At 41.6% G+C, this 25,572-nt stretch overlaps 1 protein-coding gene across 7 annotated transcripts in view; it reads right to left on the bottom strand.

Moving 5' to 3' along the window:
• Positions 1-25,572, bottom strand: part of LOC146789809 (ankyrin repeat and fibronectin type-III domain-containing protein 1-like) — a 2,714,698-nt gene that overhangs the window by 395,293 nt on the left and 2,293,833 nt on the right. For 4 of the 7 annotated variants that reach the window (XM_085632159.1, XM_085632160.1, XM_085632161.1 and 1 more), the window contains one exon: positions 9,455-9,656. In XM_085632159.1, the coding sequence (XP_085488285.1) occupies positions 9,455-9,656 (202 nt within the window). Of the gene's footprint in view, positions 1-9,454; positions 9,657-22,344; positions 22,474-25,572 lie in introns of all 7 variants that reach the window. The other 3 variants (XM_085632158.1, XM_085632162.1, XM_085632163.1) reach the window with 1 other exon arrangement.

Here is a 25,572-nt window from a genome sequence, read left to right as displayed (position 1 = left end):
GAGCAGCCCCGCTTGACAGAGGGCTGCTCCAGCGCGGGGCACAGTTGTTTCCCGAGCCTGCGTGGCTCCCACGGGCATAATTGTTCTTACAGCCTATATGGCTCCAACGATGGGACAGAGTTGTTTACAGAGCCCCGTGTGGCTCCAACGCTTTACATATTTATTTTCAGAGCCCCGTGTGGCTCCATAAGTGGGCATGATTATTTTCAGAGCCCCGTGTAGCTCCCACGTGGGGCATCATTTGTTTTCAAGGGCCCGTGTCCCTACCAGTTTGCCCAGTCGTACAGCTGCCCCGCCTGATAGAGGGTAGCTGCAACCTTTTGCACATTGGTTCTAAGGGCACATTGAGAGCCCCAGCCTCATTTTAATATTTCCAGCTGCCCCGCAAGTAGTGGGCAGCTGCACCATTTAGGTTATTCTTTATCTGGGGACATGTCGTCTAAGCTAGGAGTGAGATGCACTCCTTCGCCCCCATCCATTCCCAGCTGCGCGCACTTAGTGCCAGCTGCTACATTTAGGCCTGCACAAAGTGCGCACCCATGACTTTCGCTACACAGCCAACCACCCTGACTTTTGGACCTAGGGCATTTGAGCCCCTTAGAGATGGCCAGATGGCCAGGGAGACTATTAGGTTTGTAGGGCGCCAGGCCTTAGTGTGATTTATGTGGTGCTAGGAAATGTATTTTATATAGTATGTTTTATGCACTGTGATTTATACCTCTAGATATGATTTTATGATTATGAGGTTTTGCATACTGTGTTGTGTTTTAGTTTATTCTCTTCTGTGGTTTAGGTGTGAGTTATTCCCTACTGCGTTTCATGTTAGTAAGTTTATTTTCTAATGCGAGTTATGTTTAGGAGATTAGGGTCTACCATGTTTAGGCTTATGAGGTTGGCTCAGAATATATTTGTCGCCTGATGTGATACTGTGCATGATATGATTTATGTTACAGGATGATGCTGAGTATAGTGTTTGCCAGTAATTACTGGTTGTGGTCTACATTTATGATATGTTCTTACTTTTACTATTTTTACCAAGTGATGATTCTGACAGTGGCCCACGTGGCCCTGTCATGTGTAAATAATCCCCTGTAAATATTGCCCAGTGCCAGTTGGCACAGTGTATATTGTGTGATTACCATCTAATGTGTTTTATGATAATACAAAGGCTATTTTTATATATATATAACTTTGTGTGGAGTCCTTTTGTGATGTGCCTAGTATGTTGTTGCTGTGTGTGTTGTGCAAATGCTTTACACATCGCCACCTGGATAAGCCTGACTGCTCGTGCCAATCTACCAAGGGGGTGAGCAGGGATTATCTTTGGCGTGTAACTCCCTTGCCCTGACTAGAGTGGTGGCCTCTGCCTGGCTTTGGCGCAAGCCTTAGCCAACCAGAGATCCCATTTCTAACAGTTCTCCAGGTAGATGCAGCACTCTATCACTAAATCTATTCACCACATTCAGTTAAAGGTTAGTAGCTTCAAGGGATCCAATCGCACCTTGGATGGTAGGGACTTGAAGACATTTGTTAGGTAGACAGGAAATGGTAGAATAAGCAAAGGGTTTTAAATTGAGTTATTTGTTTGACCAGAAGTCAGTGGAATGATCTGAGGGCATGCGTGATCTGATTGCTGCATTTTAAACCACCACTGAGTCATACATCATGTCTCAGGACCCATCATCATTTTTCCTGTCTCTCCCTAGAAGTCCCACTATGCAAACTGTTACAGTATTCAGAGTGGGATGTAACAACAATCAGTATCATGGAATACTTTTGGGAGGAGGAGCAGGATAGTGAAGAAGCCCTGTAGAAATGGTGGAATGAGGTCTTGGTACCTGTGTTCGATAGAGGGCTAAACGAGTCATGCAAGGCAACAGGTTTTCATACTCACAGAACTCGTGTAGGTTATTCGCCAAATAAATCTGACAATGTTAAATATTTTTGCCAACTCCATCTTTCTTATACATCTTTAGAGATTGAAGAATCCTACTAATCCACTGCCCTTTACAGCCATTTTAGAATTTGGTGGCCAGACCGCCCATTGGCGAGGCCGGCGGAGAGATTTAGTGCCTTTTTTAGAGATCTCCACCAGGCAGGCATCGCTCTCTATGAGTTCAGCAAAGTGGGTTTTGAAGGCACTGAAAGTCTGCTGAGAGACCACCATGCAGTGCTCAACAAACTTGTTTGTTTTTCAGAAACACAAAATAAATGTCCCTGACACGCTTGGAAATTTCGCCCAGCATGTGGGGGTCATTTTTTTGTTTTTCTATTTGGGACTGGCAGGTTTTTCTAGGCAGTCCTGAGCAGGAAAGAAAATTTCATTCGAACATTCCCACTAACTAAGGGGAGTGTTCTAAAGTACATTAACAGACGGACCAATGTCAGTCAGGGCCTCAAGTAAGAGTTTGCGCTGACAGAGCCTGAAGAGTTTCTACTAGCAGAAATATAATGGTCCACGTAACTCTAAACAGGGCAGGTCAACTGAGAGTTTTGTTGACAGAGTGCTCCACTATGTTTTTGGCAAAGCACCCTGAGCACCACACTCTAAATAAGGGCCTTGCTTTACTTAGAATTTGGCGAGTGATCCTTTGGTCCACCAGGCCAACAGACAGATATACTCTGCTGCCCTTGCGGAAGGCTCTCCAGCACATTTAGAGAGATCAGCCAGGCAGGTTGGGGTTTCCATGACTTCAGCAAACTCGCCTTTATGGCTCCATTGTAGTCCCTTACAGCCTGAAGAGTCATTGCCATGTTTAACTTTTGTCCACTTCTGTTTTTTCTGGGAAGTTGAACTTTCTGGTTGCTATCAGGAATTCTTCCATCATTGCACAATACCAGAGAAAGTAGCTGTCTTCTTTTACTGGGCAGCGCACAGCATTTCAGAGCCTTGACGTATCATTTTTAGTTGTGTAGCTTGTACACATTTAAACATTAGTATACAAAAAAGTGATGGGTGGAAAGCTTGAGTTATTCTCAGCTACTGATATTTACTCGGGCAGCATCCCAGTCCATCGTTATCATGCACAACATGCCACCTCAGTTTGGACCCAGCCATATGCAAATCAGTTTCGACCCTGTTCCAATGGGAACAGTCCATCACGAGCTGTGAAGCCAGGTCCTTCCTGAACCGGAGCGCAAGCAACCCAGAACCAGTTTTGCCCCTATTAGGGCTCATCAACCAGGCTTGAACGTTATACAAAGCTCAGCAAAGTGTTTAGGGTTGGAGAGAAATCAGCAGTTAAGTCACTGAGGTCAATGGGTTTGGCAGACTGTCCCATTGAAAGATCTGTAATTTCTGCAATTGCCTTGGTCATCAAAGGGGGTGCACCAACCTATTTTTAAATGTACTAAATTCACTTTCTTTAGAGGAAGTTTCTCGTGAAGACTGACACCTCTCATCCTCCACCGACTTGCTGGTATGATTTCTGGTAACACCCTTTGAACGTAATTTGTTTATGAACAAGTCACTTACAACGCAAATTCAAGACAAATCAGTCATTCCAATGCTGGATCAATCTGTTTACCACTCTTGCCTGTCACTCAGGCAAATGCTTGAACTCCTTGTACATAGTCCTATCACGTTTACTGTTGATGAACTACGTGATTAATTAAAGGGGGCTAACAAATGTGCATAGACCAACCTAAGCACTAGTTCATCCATGGAGAAGCATATGTTTATCCTCTATGTTTTACTTATCTAGCATAAAGTAGAAATGAAGTGAACAGATGCAGTATGCTCTTTAAAGCTTTTAGTTACTACAGCCTATGTGGCTCAGTATGAGATGGCATGTGGCGTGAGCAGTTAGACACCAGGCAAGTGCGTGTCGGCGAGACATCAACGGTGGCCATGTTGCGAAATAAGTAAACGAGGAGTTACTGGCATGAGAAACATTGATGTGTGTAGACATCAGAATTTAGGAAAGAGTACATACTGTATAATACTGTATATTGTACTTAATTGTACATATGACACTAATTATCAGAAGGGTCAGACACCTCAGAATTTCTGCCAGCTTAAATTAGGGAAGCATGCTGTAAAAGCTGCAAAGGCAGTGCTTAATTTGTAAAAATAAAAAGTAAGTGCCAGGGCTCTCCTCAGGAGGCCACTGTAGCTTGCACCACACATTGCCCCAACCATGCCCGCCAAAGATAGTACCAACACAACGGGAAAGCTTGGGATCTTTTAAGATCCTTCCTCGGGGACAGGAAACAGATTGTGGCCCTGGGGGACTGTCAGTCCAAACCCTTCACATTTCCTTGTGGGGTCCCTCAAGGATCCTCACTCAGCCCAACTCTTTTTAACATTTATGTTAGTGCATTGGCTCCAGTTATAGACGCCTTCGGTTTTGGCCTCACATCTTATGCGGATGATACACAAATTGTGGTATCTCTGACACCGGAGGGAGAGGCAGGTACGGAAGGACGCTTTCGAGAGTGAATGCTAGAAGTTGGCAGTTGGATGGGGTTCAGTGACTAAATATCGAGGGACATAATATAGAATGCCCAAAATATCGACTCCAAAATATAGAAGTACAGAATATAGAATCCCTATCTACGAACAGGTAAGTACTAAAATATCGATTGCAAAATATAGAATGTTAAAATATAGTTAGCTAAAATATCGAATTTTTTAAATGTATTGAAAATAATATAAAAGTAATTAGTATTAAAAACAATTAAATAAAACATACTTAAAATAATATAAAAAAGCTTAAAATGTAAAAATAATAAATCTAATGTAAAACAAAAGTAGAGATTTTGTTGGCTAGTGAGAGCGTAAAAATTACTATTCCCACTCCAGTGAGTGCAACAGTAGGGAAAACGTTGGATAGCGTAGGGGTAAAAATTACTATTCCCGCTCCAAAGAGTGCAACAGTAGGGAAAGCGTTGGATAGCGGGAGGTTAAAAATTACTATTCCAACTCCAAAGAGTGCAACAGTAGGGAAAGCGTTGGATAGCGGGAAGGGAAAAATTACTATTCCCACTCCAGTGAGTGCAACAGTAGGGAAAGCGTTGGATAGCGTAGGGGTAAAAATTACTATTCCCACTCCAGTGAGTGCAACAGTAGGGAAAGCGTTGGATAGCGTAGGGGTAAAAATTACTATTCCCACTCCAGTGAGTGCAACAGTAGGGAAAACGTTGGATAGCGTAGGGGTAAAAAGTACTATTCCCACTACAAAGAGTGCAACAGTAGGGAAAGCGTTGGCTAGCGGAAGGGTAAAAATTACTATTCCCACTCCAGTGAGTGCAACAGTAGGTAAAGCGTTGGATAGCGGGAAGGTAAAAATTACTATTCCCACTCCAATGAGTGCAACAGTAGGGAAAGCGTTGGATAGCGTAGGGGTAAAAATTACTATTCCCACTCCAGTGAGTGCAACAGTAGGGAAAACATTGGATAGCGTAGGGGTTAAAATTATTATTCCCACTCCAAAGAGTGCAACAGCAGGGAAAGCGTTGGATAGCGGGAGGGTAAAAATTACTATTCCCACTCCAGTGAGTGCAACAGTAGGAAAAGCGTTGGATAGCGGGAGGGTAAAAATTACTATTCCCACTCCTGAGAGTGCAACAGTAGGGAAAGTAATGATTTAATAATAAAATAAGATTAAATTAATTATCAATACCAATAAAAAAGTTAATTAAACCTCAAAAAAAATTAATTACCATTGGAAAAAAATTAATTACCAATTAATAAAAATCAATTACCAATTAATAATTAATTAAAAATTAATTACCAGTACATATAAATAAAAACTAATATTTACTTTATTACAATTAATTTACTTCCCACCCAATTCCCCTAATAAACCTACAACCCACTCCCAATAATAAAAAATACAATTAACATTATCAATTAATCAATTAATAAACACGAATTACCAATTAATAAAAATGAATTACCAATTAATAATTAATTATCAATCAATTAATTATCAATACATATAAATAAAAATTAATATTTAATTTACTATAATTAAATTACTTCCCACCCTATTCCCCTATAAACCCACAACCCGCTACGGAATTAAATTACGCAAAAATGTAATTACATAACATTCATTACTTTAAAAAAATTAAACATACATTACAAAAATAATACATAATTTTAACACATATACTACCATACATAACACTAAGTTTTTTCCGATATTATGGAAATCTATATTTTTAAATTCGATATTATGGAAATCGATATTTCATACCCAAATTTCGATATTCTGTCCTATCTATATTTTGGTAATTCGATATTCTGTGCTATCTATATTTTAGAGTCGATATTCTGTCCTGTCTATATTTTGGATTCTATATTTTGGTCGTTTACCGTTGGATGGCCAACAATTGCCTTAAGCTGAATTCGGATAAAACGGAGATGATATTGTTTGGCAATAGCACGAATTTTTGGACTCCCTCCTGGTGACCCGACTCAATCGGCAATCCCCCCGTCCCAACTAGAAAGGTAAAAAACCTGGGCATAATACTTGACGATAGACTGACCTTAGGGCCTCAAGTAAATGCGGTAGCATCCAAAACTATCTATATCATCAAAATGTTGAGGAAAGTGCTGCCCTCGCTGCCCAGGGAAAGCAGACAAACGGTGGTTAGGGCTCTTGTGATGGCCAGATTGGACTATTGTAATGGACTCTACCTCAATGCACAACAGAGAGCGTTAAATAAACTACAGATACTACAGAATGCGGCCGTTAGACTGCTTATAGGCTCCTCAAGTTTTTCCTCAGTCTCTAAGGAGAGGAAAGCTCTACATTGGCTTCCAGTCAAAAGCCGAATACGATTCAAGGCTCTTTCTTTAGCATTTAAGGCCTTACATGGTATGGGTCCAGATTTTCTACAGCTTAGACTGCGATGGTATGTCCCAGGAAGATCGCTGCGGTCCAAAGAAGCCTTCTTGGTCAAGGTGCCACTTATGAAGAAAGCCCGATGGGGGGGCAAAAGCTTTATTTACAGCGCAGCAAAAGCTTGGAATGAATTGCCCCTCTATCTTAGGACCATGACGGATCTTTTACCTTTTCGTAAAGAATTAAAGACCTGGCTCTTTTCCAAAGAGTTAAGCGTCCTTCCACTCTTCAGCGGCCACTAGTCTCAGGGAATTAGTTAGCGCCAGGACACATCCGGGTTTTTTTTGCGCTCTATAAATGTCATTAACATAACATAACATACTAACCATCACATAAGTGTGACAATTCTGACTATTTCAGGCCCCCAAAGCTATATAGGAATGGCTTGGTCGGCAGGTAATCGTCATTTGTAATGTATATTTAATTAATAATTAACTGTTGTTAAGGTCATCTCTATATTAGCCAGACAGTGCCACCTTGAGGCAGGCTGCCAAAAGCCCCACTGTTGACAATTAAGGGGTGCTGCTGAGCACCAGAAACCACAAGCTCAAATTAAGCACTGGGCAAAGGAGATGTCACCTGTGCGTGTGTCTCTATTGGGCGATATCTAAACCACGCTGAATGTCCTGTTGCACTTCAGGCAAAAGTTTAGCATCAAATTAAATTTTATATCTACTGCTAATTGATAATTAGAGTGGAAACTCGAACTGAAGTAAATATGATCAATCATTTTCTTCTTCTTTGGAACTGAAAAATTGAATGAATTTCCCGCTTTATTTGTCAAGAATAAAGTTTCTCTCACAACAAGAAAAAAACTTAAAACCTGGCTCTTCCACCAGACTTAACGGCGCTTCTTCCTTTCACGATCTTTCTTCTGGTCTGCTGCTCAGCGCCAGGACCCCTTTTTTTTGGATTGCAGAGTGCTATGCAAATTTTATAACATTACATAACACATAACATATGTGCAGAAAATAGCCCTTGTGTCAACACGTACATCAAATCAATGAGAATGCAGCTTTTGTATTTTGGAATATGACTAAATAGATTGCTCCAGCTCAGCTCCCGGTGCCTCGTTTTTATTACTCCCTCGTTATTTCTTCCATATAAATTCTGCCTATTTCATCTTGAACTCATACAAGTTTGTCACATGTAAGTACACCTTGTGTGTGTGCATTTTTGATACATGCGCACCTACTTTAGCCACAGTTCTTCGTGGACTTCTTGATTGGGTAGCCACTGGTATAATCAGCAGAGTAGCACTGAACAACCTTGCTTCCCCGAATAACTTTAGGTCTAAACGTTTTTCGCAATATGCGGAAACCATGAGCATTGTTTAGGTCACATATCGTTCTAATAGTTCCTACTACTCTAATTTGACTTTCAAAGTATGTGTACCTTCCTGCTGTATGCACTTTGGCTGCCCTTCTTCATCCAGAGGCTTGGTCACCAACACTGTAAGGGGTTTTTCTTTTATAGGATTGAATGAAACTATGGAAAAAGAGCAGCACTGGAAAACTTGCAATAGCAGATGATATGTTTGTAAGGGAAACATTGTCCAAACATTATAAACCCTTCTTGACAGAGAAATGTATCTGTAGGCATGATTGAGATCTCCCTACCCACAGACGTAAGTCAGAATTAGATCCTTCAATTGCCAGGTCCAACAATGTCCAATGTTGAACAACATAGTTCTGGTGATTCTATATTTCTGCCAGGAAGGAAAGGTCACACAAGGTTCAATTGTTAACATTATGAAACATCTATGGCATTGCCTAACACAGTCTACAGCAACTGTCTGCAGCTTGCTGTGCAATAAAGAGGGTAATACTCTGAGATAGTTTGATCTCCCATCCAGCAATGCACTCATTGACCTCAAAGCAGTCACGGCATGTTTTCAAAGATGCTTTCACGGAGGAGAAAGGAAGGAAGATGCAATATCCTCAGCTAATGCCTTCCAGTTAGCAGAAGCTGTGGGAATTCTCTTCCACCATAAGTCAAACAGAATGGTACCAGAATATTGTTGTTAAGATATCGTCTGACAGAAATATCATGTCCTAAATATAGTTTACAAAAATATTGCCACAGGGGACTTACTGATGAAAATCTACTCTCAAAGAGACAGTAAATCAGATGGTATTTCTGACCTTGATATTCTGAGGTACAAGAGTGTCAGACATGTTGCGACTGGAAAACAGCTACTTAAGTTCCTGAAAATGTCTGAATGCACAGTAGATCCAATCTTGAATCAGTGAGGGCACTGAAGCTGGTAACTTCCATGGAGAGACATAAGCAAACCTCTAAACAACCAGTGATCACACCATCCACAAGACCTGATAATGCCAGAGTTTGAGAATCAGCTGTGCAGAGCTCTTTCTAGTGAATGTTATCGTCTCATTGACATAAATATGAAAAATCACCATCAATTTCCTTTGAGGAACCCACACTCCTTGCACCCTTTACTCATTGCTTGCACAGCAAAGGCTCACTTTGTGTGATTACCTCACAGTTTTAGTGGCTCTGGTAAAATTTCATCAGTTTTTCATATTCTTGTTTGAATCAAAATCACGTGCTTGTCAAATGTGTAGCTACAATAAACCCACCAGACATGACTTGCGAATCTTCTCCTTCTCACTTCTCGCCACCAGACTGCCCTCATCAAAAGACGTGTAGTTCACTCTGAACTTCCCCGACAGGTTTCGATATAGCCTCTTGGCAGCATTTGGGGAGGAAGGACCGGACGGCTTTCTAGCCTGTGCTAGCTGGAGATCCCTCATTTGCTGCGTCATCTTGGGTGGGGAAGACCTGGAAAAGAGAGAGAGAAGAAAGGAGTAACAAAGATCATTTTTTGTACTCATCAGTTACTCTAACCACATCAGAATGTGGCTCTTCCCCAAGTGTCAAGATTGCTGCTTCAAATTTCAAGACCCTAAAGAGCATGGCCAAGAATCTCTTTCACAGCTGTTGGGCGATAAAGACAATTCAGCACACTCTGGAACACAGCACAACTCTCCATTCTTTCGAATTTATGAATAAATGTTATTTAATAATTATTCTATGTGGAACTAAACCCTGAAGGATTACTTGTGACATATATAGACAAAAAGCCAATTTGAACTTAAAATCTCTCTGTTTCTTCGGGGAAACAATCATACGCAAATTACTACTTTTACAGTGATCTCTAAGTGTGGATACCTTTATTATATGCTAGGTCATCATAGGAGAATGCACAGAGCGCCAGGAGATGTCCCTTAAAATCCATCTGCACTGAACATAAAGCTACATTGAATTCAACTTGAAAAAAATAGGAATGATCACTGGCATAATGGCCCATGGTTGTTGATAACCTTTGCCTATTCTTCCCCCTACCTACACCTTGCATTCAATTTAGCCACACCAGCATGCAGGCATCCGATTACCCCTCCTAGCAGCTAGGGTGACATTTGTACTTAACTTACCTATAATAAGTTAATGGAAGAAGTTAGTTCATTCATATCACAAACGTAAATCAATGCCCATACCTTAGTGATTGAATATATGCTCTTATATACAAAATACAAAAATGTGTGACATGCCAGTATATACTTCATTTTTTCAAAGCCTTCAAAAAAGTTAAGGCATGCGTTGTTACTCCTTCCTCTGCTGTGGAGTGCCATCTCTAATCTCCGCGCAGACAGCAATACACTCTACCCATGTGGGGCCAACTCGATAGAGGCACACAGACTCAGCTTCCCTTCTTTGGCAATCCAGAGTAAATACATTCATGCATTAATGACCTCAAACTGTTTAGGAGGATATCATGACATCTGAGTGCCTATTTGTCGCCGCCCCCGCCCCAGTGCATTAAACATAATTGTAGGCATCACCTTTCCCTCTACAGCCTGTAAATCATACAACTTGTTCCTACCTCTATCAACTTTTACACAATCTGAATGATGAAATAAATGAACCCATTGACAGAATTATACAAATCTCCCTTCATTTTGGTCTTCTCTGTGGCCTGAGTAACTAACTGAATACAACTGAAGGGCTGTGTTGAAGGCTCCGTGTAGGAATGAACCACACAAGCCAAAACGTTGTTGCCCTTTTAGAAGAGCTTGAAGTCAATGAAGAGGTTCAGGAATTATTGCAAATGTTACATATCAGTACACATTTAAAGGAAGAATACTACTTGTGCTCTCACATATTGATTGTTCTGATTTTTACAGGTTGATCCTTTCACCCCTTTGCTTTCTGCCTACAACATGAGGCATTTAATTTAGGGTTTCTTTCATTCTGTCCACTAAATGCCTTGTTCTGAGATTGCACGTTTTCCGAACCACTCTGCAGTTTCTTTTAATTTTTCCAAATTTCCTTTTCACCTTTTCAGTTAAACCCCACACCAAGTGCATACTGTGTTATTGAAGTTGAGAAGCAGCACACAGATAGCATGATGGGTAATTTGACTAACACTTCTCATTTCACAAACACATCATACAGAAAGTGTCCCTCATCACAATGAGCTGTGCGCCGGCTCAACTAGATTCTGGGTGCATTAGAACTATATTAAAGAATTGTTAATTAATGGTCAAATCAGTTTTTTTCATTTTAAATACATAGTTGTTATGACAGGTGGAAGTGTCTTGGCAGCGTTTTTGTGCCGTGCTACAAATGCTTCTATTTATTCTTTAGAAAGATAAATGTCAATAGCGAAATCCCAAAGAAAGGCAAAGCTAAGCTAACATCCAGAATCAATATATGTTTTGAATAATAATCAAATCAAATGTAAAAAGTACATGATCAGGACAATGCAGAACATTGGTGGCTAGTGAAGGTATGATGAATGAATGAGAAAAATGCATGGAGAAATGTTTCTGCAGACTTCGCATTCAGAGAGGGCCTGGTAATAACTGCACTGTTAGCATTTTGTGTTGTTGTGTCTTTATAAAACGGTCTGAGGTTGCTCGTGTTCCCATCTGGAGGGACCTGGCATGGCATTTCAGCCTGGATAAGTTCCCATTGTGGAGCAGTACCCAGACTGATATGCTTATGGCAGGACTCCTTCTAGAAAAGCACAGTGGGCGGAAAAAGATGGAATGGAATGCTGCTGAGAGAAATTGATTGTGGCTAGAGTAATTCAGGCATCCAATCCATCACTTTGTTACTTGTTGCAGATGATGTCATAAGTGAGGTTGATGTTCCCAGCCAAGGGTCCCTGATCGCGGTGTCAGGGGACTCCGATTATAATCTCACTGACAGGATAGGTCTCACCTTCTTGCTTGTCGCAGTGGACACCGTAACTGTAACCGTGATGGGTGTGCCTCGAGGTGGGCCCTGTGTTGATTGTGCCACTGGACTCAATCAATACCTCATTGATGATGCCTATGCAGGTCGAAACCCGTCTGGGGTGTTTCGTGAAAACGTCTGGAGGGGACCAGACCTGTCAGTTGGGGCTGGACTGTTCCTCTCAAAGCCGGACTAAGACTGAATTGCATATGGTATGTCTCTGTCTAAAGTGGCGTGAGTGGTAAAAAAACCAGATGGATTGGGGTGTGGCCTACGGAATCAAGAGTGGCCAGGATTAATTCAAGCACTCTCTCCATCACCTTGTTGTTTGCTGCAATTTATATAAGTTAACTCAAGATTCTTAGCACTACAAGACCTGAGGCCAATTCACAGACTTGATTTTGTGGAAATTAAGCAATTATTGCACCTTTGTACAAAATGCGGCTTTTTTTGAGTCATTGCAGAAAAATGATTTTGTAGACGGTAAAGATAACTTTTTGTCAAAACAAGATACAATTCTGATCAATAATTGATAACTGGGTAGGACATTCATCTAAGTCCCCTGCAAAAAAGGTTTGCAAAAGTAGAGTTACGACAGGAGCCTTTTGCAAGGGTTTTGGCCGGAATTCGGTGTAAAACAGATCAACTTGTAGAAACAATAAATGGCAGTTTAGGTTTGTGAGAATACACATCTGGTTGACCGTACCAGCTGCCCAACCTCAACTTTTCTGCATTCTTCCTTTATGGCTCAGTTTGAGGAGTGTTTAATCCAAGTGGTTCGTAAACTACCAATACCTCACTCCCCTGAGACACATTTGGTGAACTTTACGACACAGTAGAGACACCAAACAGGTGTCACCACTCAGTAACCTCAAAGGGGGAAACCTTTGATCCTATAGTTTAAGGTCTTGACTGATGGCTGCATCTATACAGCATCAGTATAACTTGGGTGCAGGGGCTGAACTAATGGCAATGTTCATGGACATTGTATGACTTTAGTTGCAGAAATGATCATTAACATTGAAACAAGTACAAATCGAAGGTGATCACTATAATCTTTGGTACACATATCAGTAGGGATACCAGTAATCAATCACAAATATATATATATATATTTTTAATTGTGCAAGATGCAGAGTGGATCCTATCTACAGAAAAAACAAAGACAGTCCCTCCCCACTCCTTCTTTTCCATGATCTGACATTCTGTGGTACAAGAGGTTTGGCACTAGCACAGCCCCCTTGAGCAACCCCCCTGTATGGCCTTATGTAGGTCCAGCTGGTGCAAGGGATCCTGAGGGCAAATCACATCTGTTCTACCCAGCATCTTCTATGAGGAGTGGAAACCCATCGAAACTTTATTGGTTGGGTTTTTAACCTGTAAAGAAGAATTTAAACTGATTGTCCAAGTGCTGATAACTGCGAATTTAATTTAGAACCCCGGTCCAGCAATTTAACGGCTAGGGCGGTTGACCTGAAATCTGGATAACTAGGTTTGAGTCTCGGCAAGGACGCTGACACATCCTGTGATTCTGGGCAAATCACTTAATCTCCCTGTGTCTATCAAAAAATGAAAGTGTCCGCATGTAACGCAACTGGTGCTCGTGTAAAGCGCTCTGATACCTGATACCTTCGAATGAAGTTTGCGATATATAAAACTCTGTAAATAAACACTGACCTGCTTGGAGTCTGCTGTTCCTCTCTTCCTAAATGTGGGGACAAAGTGCTATCCCTTTCCTTAATACTACATTAAATCAGATACCTTGATGTGTAAAAACACCCCATCGGCAATAGAGACTGTAAAAGACTAGCTAGGGCACCAAGACACCCTCTCCAACCCTCACAAACCACCAGATAAGATCTGAGTGATAGCTCGGCATGATGATCACATAATGAGCTACCTATGCACATGTTTTACTTGCCCATCACCACCATCAGTAGCCTGGGTTTTGCAAGAAGTGACCCACACCACACTTCTGTGTCCGTAGAAGCTTGCAGGCGGGGATCTAGCTCCCTGTGGGATTGCTCGCTAGCTGGATTCAGAGGTTGGAGGTCCTCCAATGTCCTAGCTTGTGCCCTTGTGAAGCACAGCCCCAATTCCTACCCAGGATCATACCCCTGTGTAACTCCCCTCTGCACAAGGATCTCCCACACCCATTCTCTCTAGACATCAAGCCGTTGTACCATTACAATTTTTAGATGTATTCAACTTTACAGGCCCTGTGAAATCCCTAACCCTGAGGCGGAAGACTAAACACGTTCCCAGGAATTCATAATTACAAATGTGAACAAAGAAGATCTTTATTTTAATCTGTGAGAGTATTGTATTTCCGTGTAGGTCGAATTTATTGTATTGTTTGTTTTTTAGTTTTCCTTGCGACTGTTAACAAGTAAAACAGGGATTGTACATCTTGGAGAGAGGTTTTCAACTTCCCAAATCACAGGAACTCAATAGTTCACAATTTATCAGGAAACACAACGAACACTTAGAAGCTACTTCACAGAAAGCATCATGGAATCCCTCTAAATTACCTGCATCATATAGGATCATCAGTAGGATGAATGCCTGTGAAAATCTTGGTCAAAGGTCACAAACCGGGTGCCAAATGCCACTAAAACATCACGCTTTAACGCTGTCCAACTGATCAGGTAAGACTCACGAAAACTACATGCTTTGTAGTTCCACAAATGATTGTGCAAGTTCCGATTGAGGATGTCCCCCCCACACACATGATAACACCCTAGCCCTTCAGGAATACTAATTGTTTTTCAGAAAGAAAACTCTGCGTTGGTGCTTTGTTTCAGTAAAACAGTGAAACGGTTGGTTGTCCACCATGATATGCCGGGCTCGGTGGTGTTGAGCATTTTTATGAAAGATGCCCCCCCGCGTTGGCAGGAGCACTCTAGGTAAAACCTACCAACTATGGGGGGAGCCCTCTGCTGGGATAGCGACGATGGGGCCTTTGCCGCTTCTACAGCGTGGAGGGCAGCTCAGCAGTGCCGGGACTAGGCACCTGGCCAGCACAGGAAGCTAACAAGCCATCAGACTCAATGCCACATATTTCAGCTTCCACTTCCCTTACACCATCACAATTTAACTTTGCCAAAATTAGAACATAAGATAGCCAGAGTTTTAGGTTTTGAGGATGCCAGGTTAGCTCATAATTCTCTCGAAATATCTGGTTTAGTGTTGTGCAAATCACGGCATAACGTAATATACATTTCAATGTTGATGTTTTTCAAACCACAAGCAGCTTCCCAGCTCTCTCAACCCTGATCCATCCACCCAATGCAAAACTTGACCGTTTTCTTGCGGTGCAACCAGGGCCAGACTGGCCGTAGCGGGTATCTTCTCTTCCATGTGAGCAAACTCTGCAGAAGCCTGGCACCTCGGCCTACTCCCTGGTGTCAGCTTGACTGCAACTAGTGTAGAGAGTCCCTGGAGTACCACAGGCCACGCTTCACAGCTAAGATGAAGCATCAACCAAGGTGGCCTTTCTCTTTTGGCTATGGTACATCTGAAAAGGTGATACAGAGTATATGTAAAGAAAAGAGGGCAGTAAAGTGCTTAAGTGTCAATTTTTCAGGAGTTGAGATATTTAGACTATTTCCACGACAGGGAGATAGCAGCGTTGAGGGATGTGATCTTCAAGAATGCAGTGAGGAAAACTTGTTTCTAGACCTGAGGAACACAACCAGTCTAGGTGGCGGAGAAATTGATAATTGCGAGACAGGTACAGATCGTGGTCGGCACAATATAAGGCTAACAAAGAGTTGGTGGCCTTTAACATCTTGTCATAAATTCAATACTGTATTAATTAACTGACTTTCTTTTACTGGCAAATTGCAGATGTACTAAAGTGAATCTTATATACTTGGTAAGATAACCCATAATTGATAAAGGTGCCACTATAACATAAAGTATTCATATATGAGATAAAACTTCCTGAAAACACGAAGAGTAAACCAGAAATAAACAGATTGTGTATAAATATATCATCAAGCCATCACATCGGTCATGCGTGATTATATAGAAATTGTCCATCAGGTGAGTTGGTAAAAACTCTAGACAAGTATTAGGTTTTTCCTGAAGATTAAATTTAAAACCAATGCATACATACAGAATAAAAATGATCTATCTTCTCTGTTAAACAGTAAGAGTATATTCACAGGGTAATGGGGACACAGGCAAGCTAAACTGAAGATAGAGTTGGAAGGCTGTTTCACTGGTTGCTAAGGCAACAAAAACCTGCACGGAGACAACAGCTTACTAAAGAAGCAGTTACAGCTCCTGTGGGGAGAAAGATGGAAGGAGGTGACTATGCACCGGCAGCGAGCAGTCTTACCCCATACTCACGGGTAACAACAGAGGAGCACAGGAACTTCATTTTATTATATATATGTCTTTATTTCATTTTTTTAAGTGATTTATAAAGCACTACGTGCAGCACAGCTGGTTCAAAGTGCTGTGAAGTAGGGGAGGAGGGACTGGAGAGGGAAAAGAAGAACAAGCATTTGCAATGCAATCGGTCTCGCCTTTGGGACCTTATATGTATTTCGCTATGCAGCACATAAGCCTGGGTGCTGAAACATCTACTGTTATTTAACATGGAGGGAAAGTAAGCAAACTGCGTGACATGCTAGGTATGGGAACACATGGAGAGAAATATTGCCTTTCAGCGGGAAATGGTATAGTCCAAAGCTCTGTTTTCAATATAAATCAGGGCCTTCGGTGGTCATATCATTGAAAATACAAGAATTGAGAAAAATATTATTGTCTGTGGGTGCTCTTAGAAGATAATTTCTGTGGACTGAAATTTAGTGAATGCTAAAGTGATTCTGGTATTTTACTGACCTCTGCTGGTCATTTTCTATCAAGAAAGTTAAATAGAGGCAGTTGCCAGAAAAATTTAAAAAAGAAAGTCCCACAGCAGAAATCAATTCTGGCATTTTACTGGCCTCTACTGGTCGTTTTCTATCAAGACAGTTAAATAGAGGCAGTTGAACAAGCAGAAAGCAATTCTGGTATTTTACTGACCTCTACTGGTCATTTTCTATTAAGACAATTAAATAGAGGCAGTTGAACAGAATAAAAATCAATAAGCAAAAGCAGACAAGTCCTAATGCTGATCTCCAGAGCCCACAAAGTACATACACTTATAAATATATACTAAAGTATATACAAGAGGTCTTGAATGCGCGACCTAAAAAGGAGACATGCAAGGAATCACACACAACGGAAGGCAGCAATGAAAGTGTGGTCAGGTTCGATATACACTGCTGAAGCAGAACATTCCAGAAGCACACTGAACAGCATATTGTGGTGTTGGCACAACATGAAATGGTGTCAGGAGAGAAACTAGATGGCCTGGGCCATGGCCCTAGGAGACTAGTTTTTTATTTTATTTGATTGAACGCAGCTTATTTTGCCCATCAACGAATCAACAGATTAGGTAGTGTAACCACGAGGTTTGTGCAAACAGAGTCACCTTAAAAAGATGGCCTTTTCCTAAAACCAAAATCCACAACTTCCTTTTAGCCACTTGCATGCTCCACCCCAGCACAGTCAAAGTTTCTAAAACTGTGCAAGAGCCATCCAAGGCCAGATCCACAAAGCACAATGACAACCATGCATGATGTGGTTAAGTATGGAAAATCATGTCATATCTTGCTTTGCTTTTCTACTCAAGTGTCTTTGCTGGCCCCAGAAGGAATGTATGTATGTATGTATGTATGTATGTGTGTATGTATGTATGTATGTATGTATGTAAGTATGTACGTATGTGTGTATATGTATGCATTTATATATGTGTGTGTGTGTTGTATGTATGTGTGTATATATGTATGTGTGTGTATATATGAATGTATGTATTTTTGTGTTGATAGAGCGCAGACATACACCTGAGACATGTTGTTGCTAGTAAGTTAGTCACAAATGTATGGCTATCGAGCATATGCTAATGCAGATACAACCAAGATTTTAAAGTTGTGTGGAACTGAGCGAAAATTTAAGAAGAAGTGTTCCAGTGCACCACTGTTGCTACCGAGAGAGTCCTCCATCCAACTGATGGGTTTGTAAGATGCATTGGTATGGTGAAGTTGAGGCACAACAATGATGGTAACAAGTAAAGCATGGCAAAAAAGTGATTGTGTGTCAAAGTATGAGCCTTTATGTAGTAGGCATATGGATTCAAATAAATTCTCTGGCACAAGGGCAGCTAATCGAGCTAGATTAATAAGGGCTAGATTACTGAGGTATTGTCTAAATAACTTCAATATCATTCAGGCTGCCTAGTTTGAACTAGCCAAAGTTTCTTTCGCTAGGTATTAGGAAGTTCTAGGTAGGTGAAATTACAATATTCAAGTCATGGTGAAATAAAAGCATTCAAAAATGGACCATTGTAAAAATAAAGCAACTTTGCCATCATTTTACCTGAGGAATCATTTGGACATCAACCAAGAATGATTCCTGATTACCAATCTTCCATTGTGAAAACTCACATGGATCAGGCGCTAAAAGCAGAATATTGTACCGACCAAATGAAGGACCTGATGATGTACTATTCACTCAAGTACACACCCCATTTTAAGGGTTGGTAAATTGTTACTTACTCCTAAAACAGGTTTGCTACTCCATACCTAATCGCTATTTCAAAGGTATCCCTTCCAAATAGTGGTTGCTTAGGAGAGGAATCAATGTTTTGAGACTGAAATCCTCTTGCAAAACATTGAACATTTATTGACTCCCGAGCTGGAGTGATTATCAATTCACAAATTAATGAAAACAATCATTTAAAAAAGTTTGTTGGGGAGTAGGAAGTAGGTGTCCAGGGCACCACTGCCCAGCCACTTTGTTTTTTATAAACAGAGCTATGCTCCCTTTATGGAAAACAGACTGCATTTAACACAACCTTCACTTTATTGAAATACCAGCACAGACATGGTGGTCTGATGATCCCACAGGCCACCATCGTTGTCATAGCATCCTACTGGAGTAAGTTGTGTGTTGTGACTTGCTTCATTATTATTATTCATGCAGTGGGTTGGATTGCGGCCCCTTTTGAATGGCAATTTTGCAAACCGAACTGCTAGTCCATAGGGTAATTTGCAAAGTTCTACACTGGACACTAAAACACTCGAAACTTGCGACCAGTGTCCAACCTGTGTTTTGTACATCAGGACCAAAGTGAAGTCATACTAAGGGTGGAGTTCCAGATAAAGGGCTGTGTCACGAAGTTGTCCATTTGAGTGGTGGCACTTTCTAATATTTTATTCAGAGTAAATGCATATGCTGCAGGGAGAGCAGCTCGGAAACAGTGAGCAGTTATATAGGCAAACTTCAAGCCAAATATTTTCTGCCCTATCTCTGAGGATGATGCCGGCCGCTTCTTATTAGTGAGGGTGAAATACTCCCATATCTCCCTACAAAACCTCACCAAGACAGAATTCAGCTTGACAAAACTAGACCAATTACCTTTGGAAATTAACCAGCCACACTAGTGTCAACTTCTTAAGGTGCATCGCCCCACCACTATCAGCAAGTCATTGCATTTACTTTATTGTTGTACTGGAGAAGAGATTCAATAGCTGTGCCTGAATACAAAGATAGATTCCAATTCTTCCAAAAAAGCAGAGTTTCGGTCTTCTCACCTCTCCTCTTTTAATGGAAGTTTCTGCCTTTATAAAATTCCTTTCCAGCACTTGTGGGGACCCCAGTCCGATCTGTTCCTTGAGGGGCCAAGAGTCTTTCCTTCACGTGAGTTCAGAGGGAACACTAGGAGCTGGGGCCGTGGGGGGGTAGAGGACTGATATATTTTTCCGCTGTTGGAGAAGATGCTGATAACAACCTGGGTTTCAAGTATTTGGTCAAATTACATATGAAACAGGAACCAAATCAAGAACAAGAATAGGAAGGAGACAAGAGGACTCATTATCATCACATCAAAGCCTCTATTGGTACCCCTGATATTAAGAGCAGCAATTGGAGGCATTTTTTGTCTTTCTAATCTGTGACGGTAATCACATTTGAGGCAGGAAGTGTTTTACCACTACAAAAGTTAATAATGTTTATATTCTGAGACCTGCAGATCAGCCTGTCACTAATAATGCCGCCTCCAGCAAGATGTTCTAAAATCAAGGAATGGACTGATTCAAAATTGGATCACCAACTGAGAGCATGAAACATCCAGAAAAGACTTTTATCGATCTCAGGTTCCAAGCCGGTCAGTACCATATGCCTGGTAAGCAATGGTTATGTGAAATTCGCAGACCACGCCTCCTCAGCGTGTTCCGAGCGGTGCGCAATAGTAACCAAGAAGGAGATTCCACTCCTTCTCTGCCATCCGGGCAGTGTGGTTTTTAATGGAAGTGGGAACACACCCGCTACAACTGCTTTACAGCGCACATTTCCCACTGGCAGAAAACAGATGACAAGTGTGAGCAGGCAAGGGGCAGGAATCAGAACCATACACGTCACTGGACTGGCATTTTTGGGTACCACAAATTTTCCCCAGTTCCGGGCCTGATATCTGGTGGTAGCTAGTATCTGAGTTGGCGATTCCCGAAGACAAGAGCAAAATCATGCCAGTGATCAGAAAAGCTGCCGACACAGGCAACAAAAGCTTATTAAGTTCAGGCAATAGATCAGAGGAGTTGGCCTAACGGCTAGGATGGTCAACCTCGAATCTGGGGAACTGGGTTCGAGTCTCAGCAATGACGCTGAACATCCTGTGATTCTGGGCAAAACACTTAAGATCCCGTGCCTAACAAAAATGAATGTATCCTAATGTAACGGAACTGGTGCTATGTAAAGCGCTGCGATTGGGTCAAGTTCGCGCTATATAAAACTCTATAAAAAATAAAAAAAAGAGCACAACATTTTGCAAAGGTCTTAAAGCGAAGAACGAAAATATTTACAAAATTAACACCAGTCTGGAGAGTGATGAACATCTGAGACTGGCAAATATTAGAGTGAGACATACCTGACAGCTCTAAACTATGGATAAAAGCAGGACTGCATAGAGATAGATGACTGAGTGTAGCAGGGCCTGCTAATGAACACAATACAAAATGTAAATTGCTATGGCAAATTTTCCCAGTTTCTAGGAAAAAAACTAGAAAACTGTGTATGAAGCATGAGCTGCAGACAAGTAAGCAGGGAAGGAAGTGTGGCCTCCCTGTGTGGCTAAGCTGAATGATCATCAAGGGCACAAAAGTGAAATAGTGCGTTAACAAATAGGATGAGCCGTAAAGACATTGACTGGGATGCCACCTGGAAGCACCAAAATGTGAAAAGGTCAGAAAGAGAAAGAGTGCAGGTTCAAGAGGTAGGATAGACACGAGACAGCCAGAGCTTCATCTGACTATCAGACAGGAGATTGAGGAGTGACATTCTTTGTTCCGATGAATGAAGTGTATGATCACAGAACTTTAGTAGATTGGCAGGATCTGGATAAGATCCCATTGGGTGAAAGTTGTGGGGACTCACTATAAGACTAGGTGGGACCTAGCAGGCCTCAGCTATTGCTCGTGTGGCAACCTATAAATGACAGACACCCTCACACAATAGTGGCGGTATCGGAGTTAAAGCCCGAGCAGCCTACTACCATGTATTAACTCCCCCCTGGCATGCCTGGCCTAGAGATGACGTGCCTTCACATGCGGTGGTTCCTTACAGTAGCAGGACCGATGACCTGCTACAAAAGTATTGGCTACGAATGACTGTTTTTATTCCAAGTAGAGGCTGGAGTACAGTCCATACTGGCCGGATGGAAATGGAACTAAAATGGAATCAAATTTACTAAAATGACACATGACCATCCCGTGATAGGGTTGGCCGGGTGAGGGTTGAGTAAAACATCAAATTAAACATTTCAAAAGTTAGAAAGAAGCACAGTTCTCACATCTAGCTACCACGCTTAGAGCTGAAGCTGAGGCTTTGAAACAGAGATGCGAAAAAATACTTGATAGATAAGGAACATTTGCAAATGTTTTAGTCTATATCAGTCTCCATATGAGCAATGGTTAGTATCAAGTGAGAGACTTAAAGAGATTGGAGCTAGCAAGAGGTTTGGCAAACGCAGCCAGATGGAAGCGGTTAGTATGGCCCAGGCATGTTTCAGTAGGGAAAAGAGATGGGAGAGTATGAGAGAAAGGGTCCAAAGATCAGCTAAGGAGCAAAAGCCCTGCAAACACGATTCTCTGTTGTCTACCTGCCGGGCAGTTCTTACCATTCAATGCTTAGAGACCTCTGCCGTAAGGCGGGCGGACTGCAGGACACATGCTGAACTTTGCTTTTCTTCTCTTGCTTCTCTTGTGCTGAGAGCCGTCGAGCAAACTTAAAAAGACCACTTTCGGACCTGAGGAAGGGTGGGAAATGAAAGGTATTAACCAGTGAATTGTGGGGGGATGGCCCGGCAGGTTCTGCACATGTAATGTCTTTTCTCCCTCCGAAAGGAGCTTCTATTAGCAGAAATATACGTGAAACACGTGAGCTTTCTTCAAAATGCCAGTATCCTAGAGTTACATTTTTGACATGCAGTATTAGTGAGTGAGATAGTTTTTCAAGCACAAGTTCATATATTACCAGGCATATTGTAACACGTTTTGGCACTTTATGCTTCATACAGTACCAAGACTAGGCACTTTAAGCTTTTGACAAACATGTTAGGTGAATTCGAAACAGAAATGTTGAAGACAAACAGACAAGGCCTTTAAACTAGACGACGTGGATGGACAGACAATATTTCATATAAATACCAGAATCAGCATGAAGGCAACCAGATATATCAACTTAGAAGCTGCCAATGAGATCTTTCCAGGAGTTCTTTTCAAGAGGAAAGAAACTGTATTTACTCATAGTAAGCCTTTTACTCTTCGCTCATTGAGCCTACGTCCATTACCAAATAGTATGCAGCTGTTGTGTCTAAGGGAGGAAACCAAAGACTATGCCTTAATTGTTCAGAGAAAGTGAGGCCTGGAGTTGCACTGCATATTCGTCGGATGCTCTTTTCAACACTATACACTGTGCAGACATCACTTTTCAGCGTCTCAGGATAGCAGAACTATAGCTGATCTTGGGATGTCTGGTTGGTTTTGCAATGAAGGCGGCCACTAGAGTAAGAGCACAGCACTTAATTCATGTGAGTACTTTCTCTTAATGTTACTCTGCCGGGTTCCACTCCCAGCTCTTGGAAAAGAAACCTAAAGGGCAATTCTGCAAGGATGGTGGCAGTTCCATCATCAGGATATCAGGAGGATTGATTAAGGAGCTCTACCTGCAGAACAAGCACCTATCTCAAACTCTTGCCTCTTGTGGGCACTGTTTACCAAAGACGTGTGAGGAGCCCTACATGGTTTCTATACAGGGTTCAGAGAATACGGACACGCTTCTAGAAAGATACAGGCATGGTCTTTGCCAAGGGTGAGGAGACAAATGGACCAGAGGGAGGCTTGGCATCCATGCATGTCACATCAAATTATAACACAGGATGGGATAAATGGAGAAATGTGGCCTGCTACTTTAGCTGCAGCGCCGCTGAAGATTTGGATGACGAAGTTATCAAAAATCTTCTATGAAAATCAGAGCGACATACAGCACTATATTTATCTGGTAAAATCTTTCCTAGCTGGATTAGGACTTCAGTGTTGGAAGTTAATAGTAGATGTCTGATTTCTAGCTTTTAAAGACGCCAAACTTTAACTTCAACACAAAACTGGAATTAAATGTTTATGAGCTCTCCTTGCTTTTGGGTTAGGAATGTAGGATGTTGTAGAGTTTTGAAATTCAGCTTCTGACTGGCTGAAGGAAGATTGACGACTATCTTGCACTCCAGCAATTTCACTTTAGAATTAGGTACCTAGAACATGCTGCAGAAGAGAGTATCAGAGATGGGTTATTGGTAAAGGAGAAAGTGCAGATAGGCGCTCCTTCACAAGTCCACCAAGAAGGTACTCCGTAGGCAGCACTGACCCTTTCACTTTCAGAAATGGTACGGTTATCACTTGGGATAGTGTATGATGTCATCAACAATGGCTTGAAGGAACTCTCAGGTTTTAGAATCTACAGGAATACTGAGAGGATCCTTAGCTACATCTTGGACACATGGAACTGCAATGTTTGTGTCTATGTTCTACATCACCTTGATCGATCTTTATTATCAAAGCCTTATGGACTAGCTATCACTTAAAGACTAGCAAACTCATCTGTGAAACGTGGAGATTGAGACCCCGAAATATGTGTTAAGGCACAAGAAAGATATGGTAAATTGTTCTGAGGGCACAAAGGATAGAGTTTAAAATCATTTGAAAGATGCATTAGGGATTCTGAAGACGCGGCCCTAGTTTTCTTAAGAGGACCATTGACCATCAGTTGCTAGTGAGAAATATTTGATTCTCTGCTGGACTATTGTTAGAGTCCAGGCAGAAGGCCGCATGTTCACCACCCTGGCACCTAAAATGTGGATAATCCGCTGTGGGGATTTTTTAGCTCAGGCTGAATTCAGGTAATAACCCGAAAATACTTCAAACCTACCTCTTTCCCATCAAACTTCTTCTATCCACTCTGCTGCTGTTCTTTCGGTTTATTCACTAGAACCAAGAGTGCCTGAGGCGATAGAGGACTTATTGAAGCACAGATACCATAAGAATTATTCAGTGGCAAACCAGCAAAATTGTTCTCGTTGAATATAATGTCCTCATCTCTGTCCAAAGTGCCCTGATTCAGGTCTAAGACTATACCTATATCAGCCTGTGAAATGGCAGACAGTAACTCCTCTCTAACAAGCAAGATAACTGTTTATTTTAGTATCTTTGTGGGAGAAATTTGACATGATTTTGCACATGTTCCCAGAGATGCCTGTTTTATCTAGGTAAGGGTTCCATCATAAACTCAGGAAATGGACCAATCTAATGCCTTCACAAATTTTATTTTTGGTGGCCCAGGTACTTGATCTCCTTGTCTCAGTTGAGGTCATGAAAGTAAATTATTTCTTCCTGAGCAGGGTGGGAGAGGGGTCAATGTTTCACACTGGGAGTTAGAAATAGAAGACGGAGCATCTGCACGAACATGGGGCTGTGGCAACTTTCTAGGACATTTTAGGGAGAGAAGTGCAATTTATTATTTTGTGCCTACTCTCAGTCAACTAATTCTGTGGCATGCTCCAGTTGGGAAGGATGTCACTTTGGCCGCGGTTTAAAGATGCAGATATTCTGGGCATGATGCGGCATAGGACTGCTTTAGGCATTGTGATAATGTCTCCTTAGAAGTATCCAAGTGGAATGGAGATCATCCTCATTAAAGACTGTACGAGACCAAGCTAAGCTCAGTAGTGTGTGATGGGAGGAGAAGGTGGCGGAGGCAGGATGAAGTCTTTTGAGCACTACAAAGGGCTTAATATAGGGCCTCAGAAGTCTGATGGACAAGAAGGAGTAGGGTGGTGTGTTTTATTACACCAAAT

Source organism: Triturus cristatus, chromosome 10 (assembly GCF_964204655.1).
Source record: "Triturus cristatus chromosome 10, aTriCri1.1, whole genome shotgun sequence".
NCBI lineage: Eukaryota > Metazoa > Chordata > Amphibia > Caudata > Salamandridae > Triturus > Triturus cristatus.
This window is presented reverse-complemented; position numbering and strand designations above follow the sequence as displayed.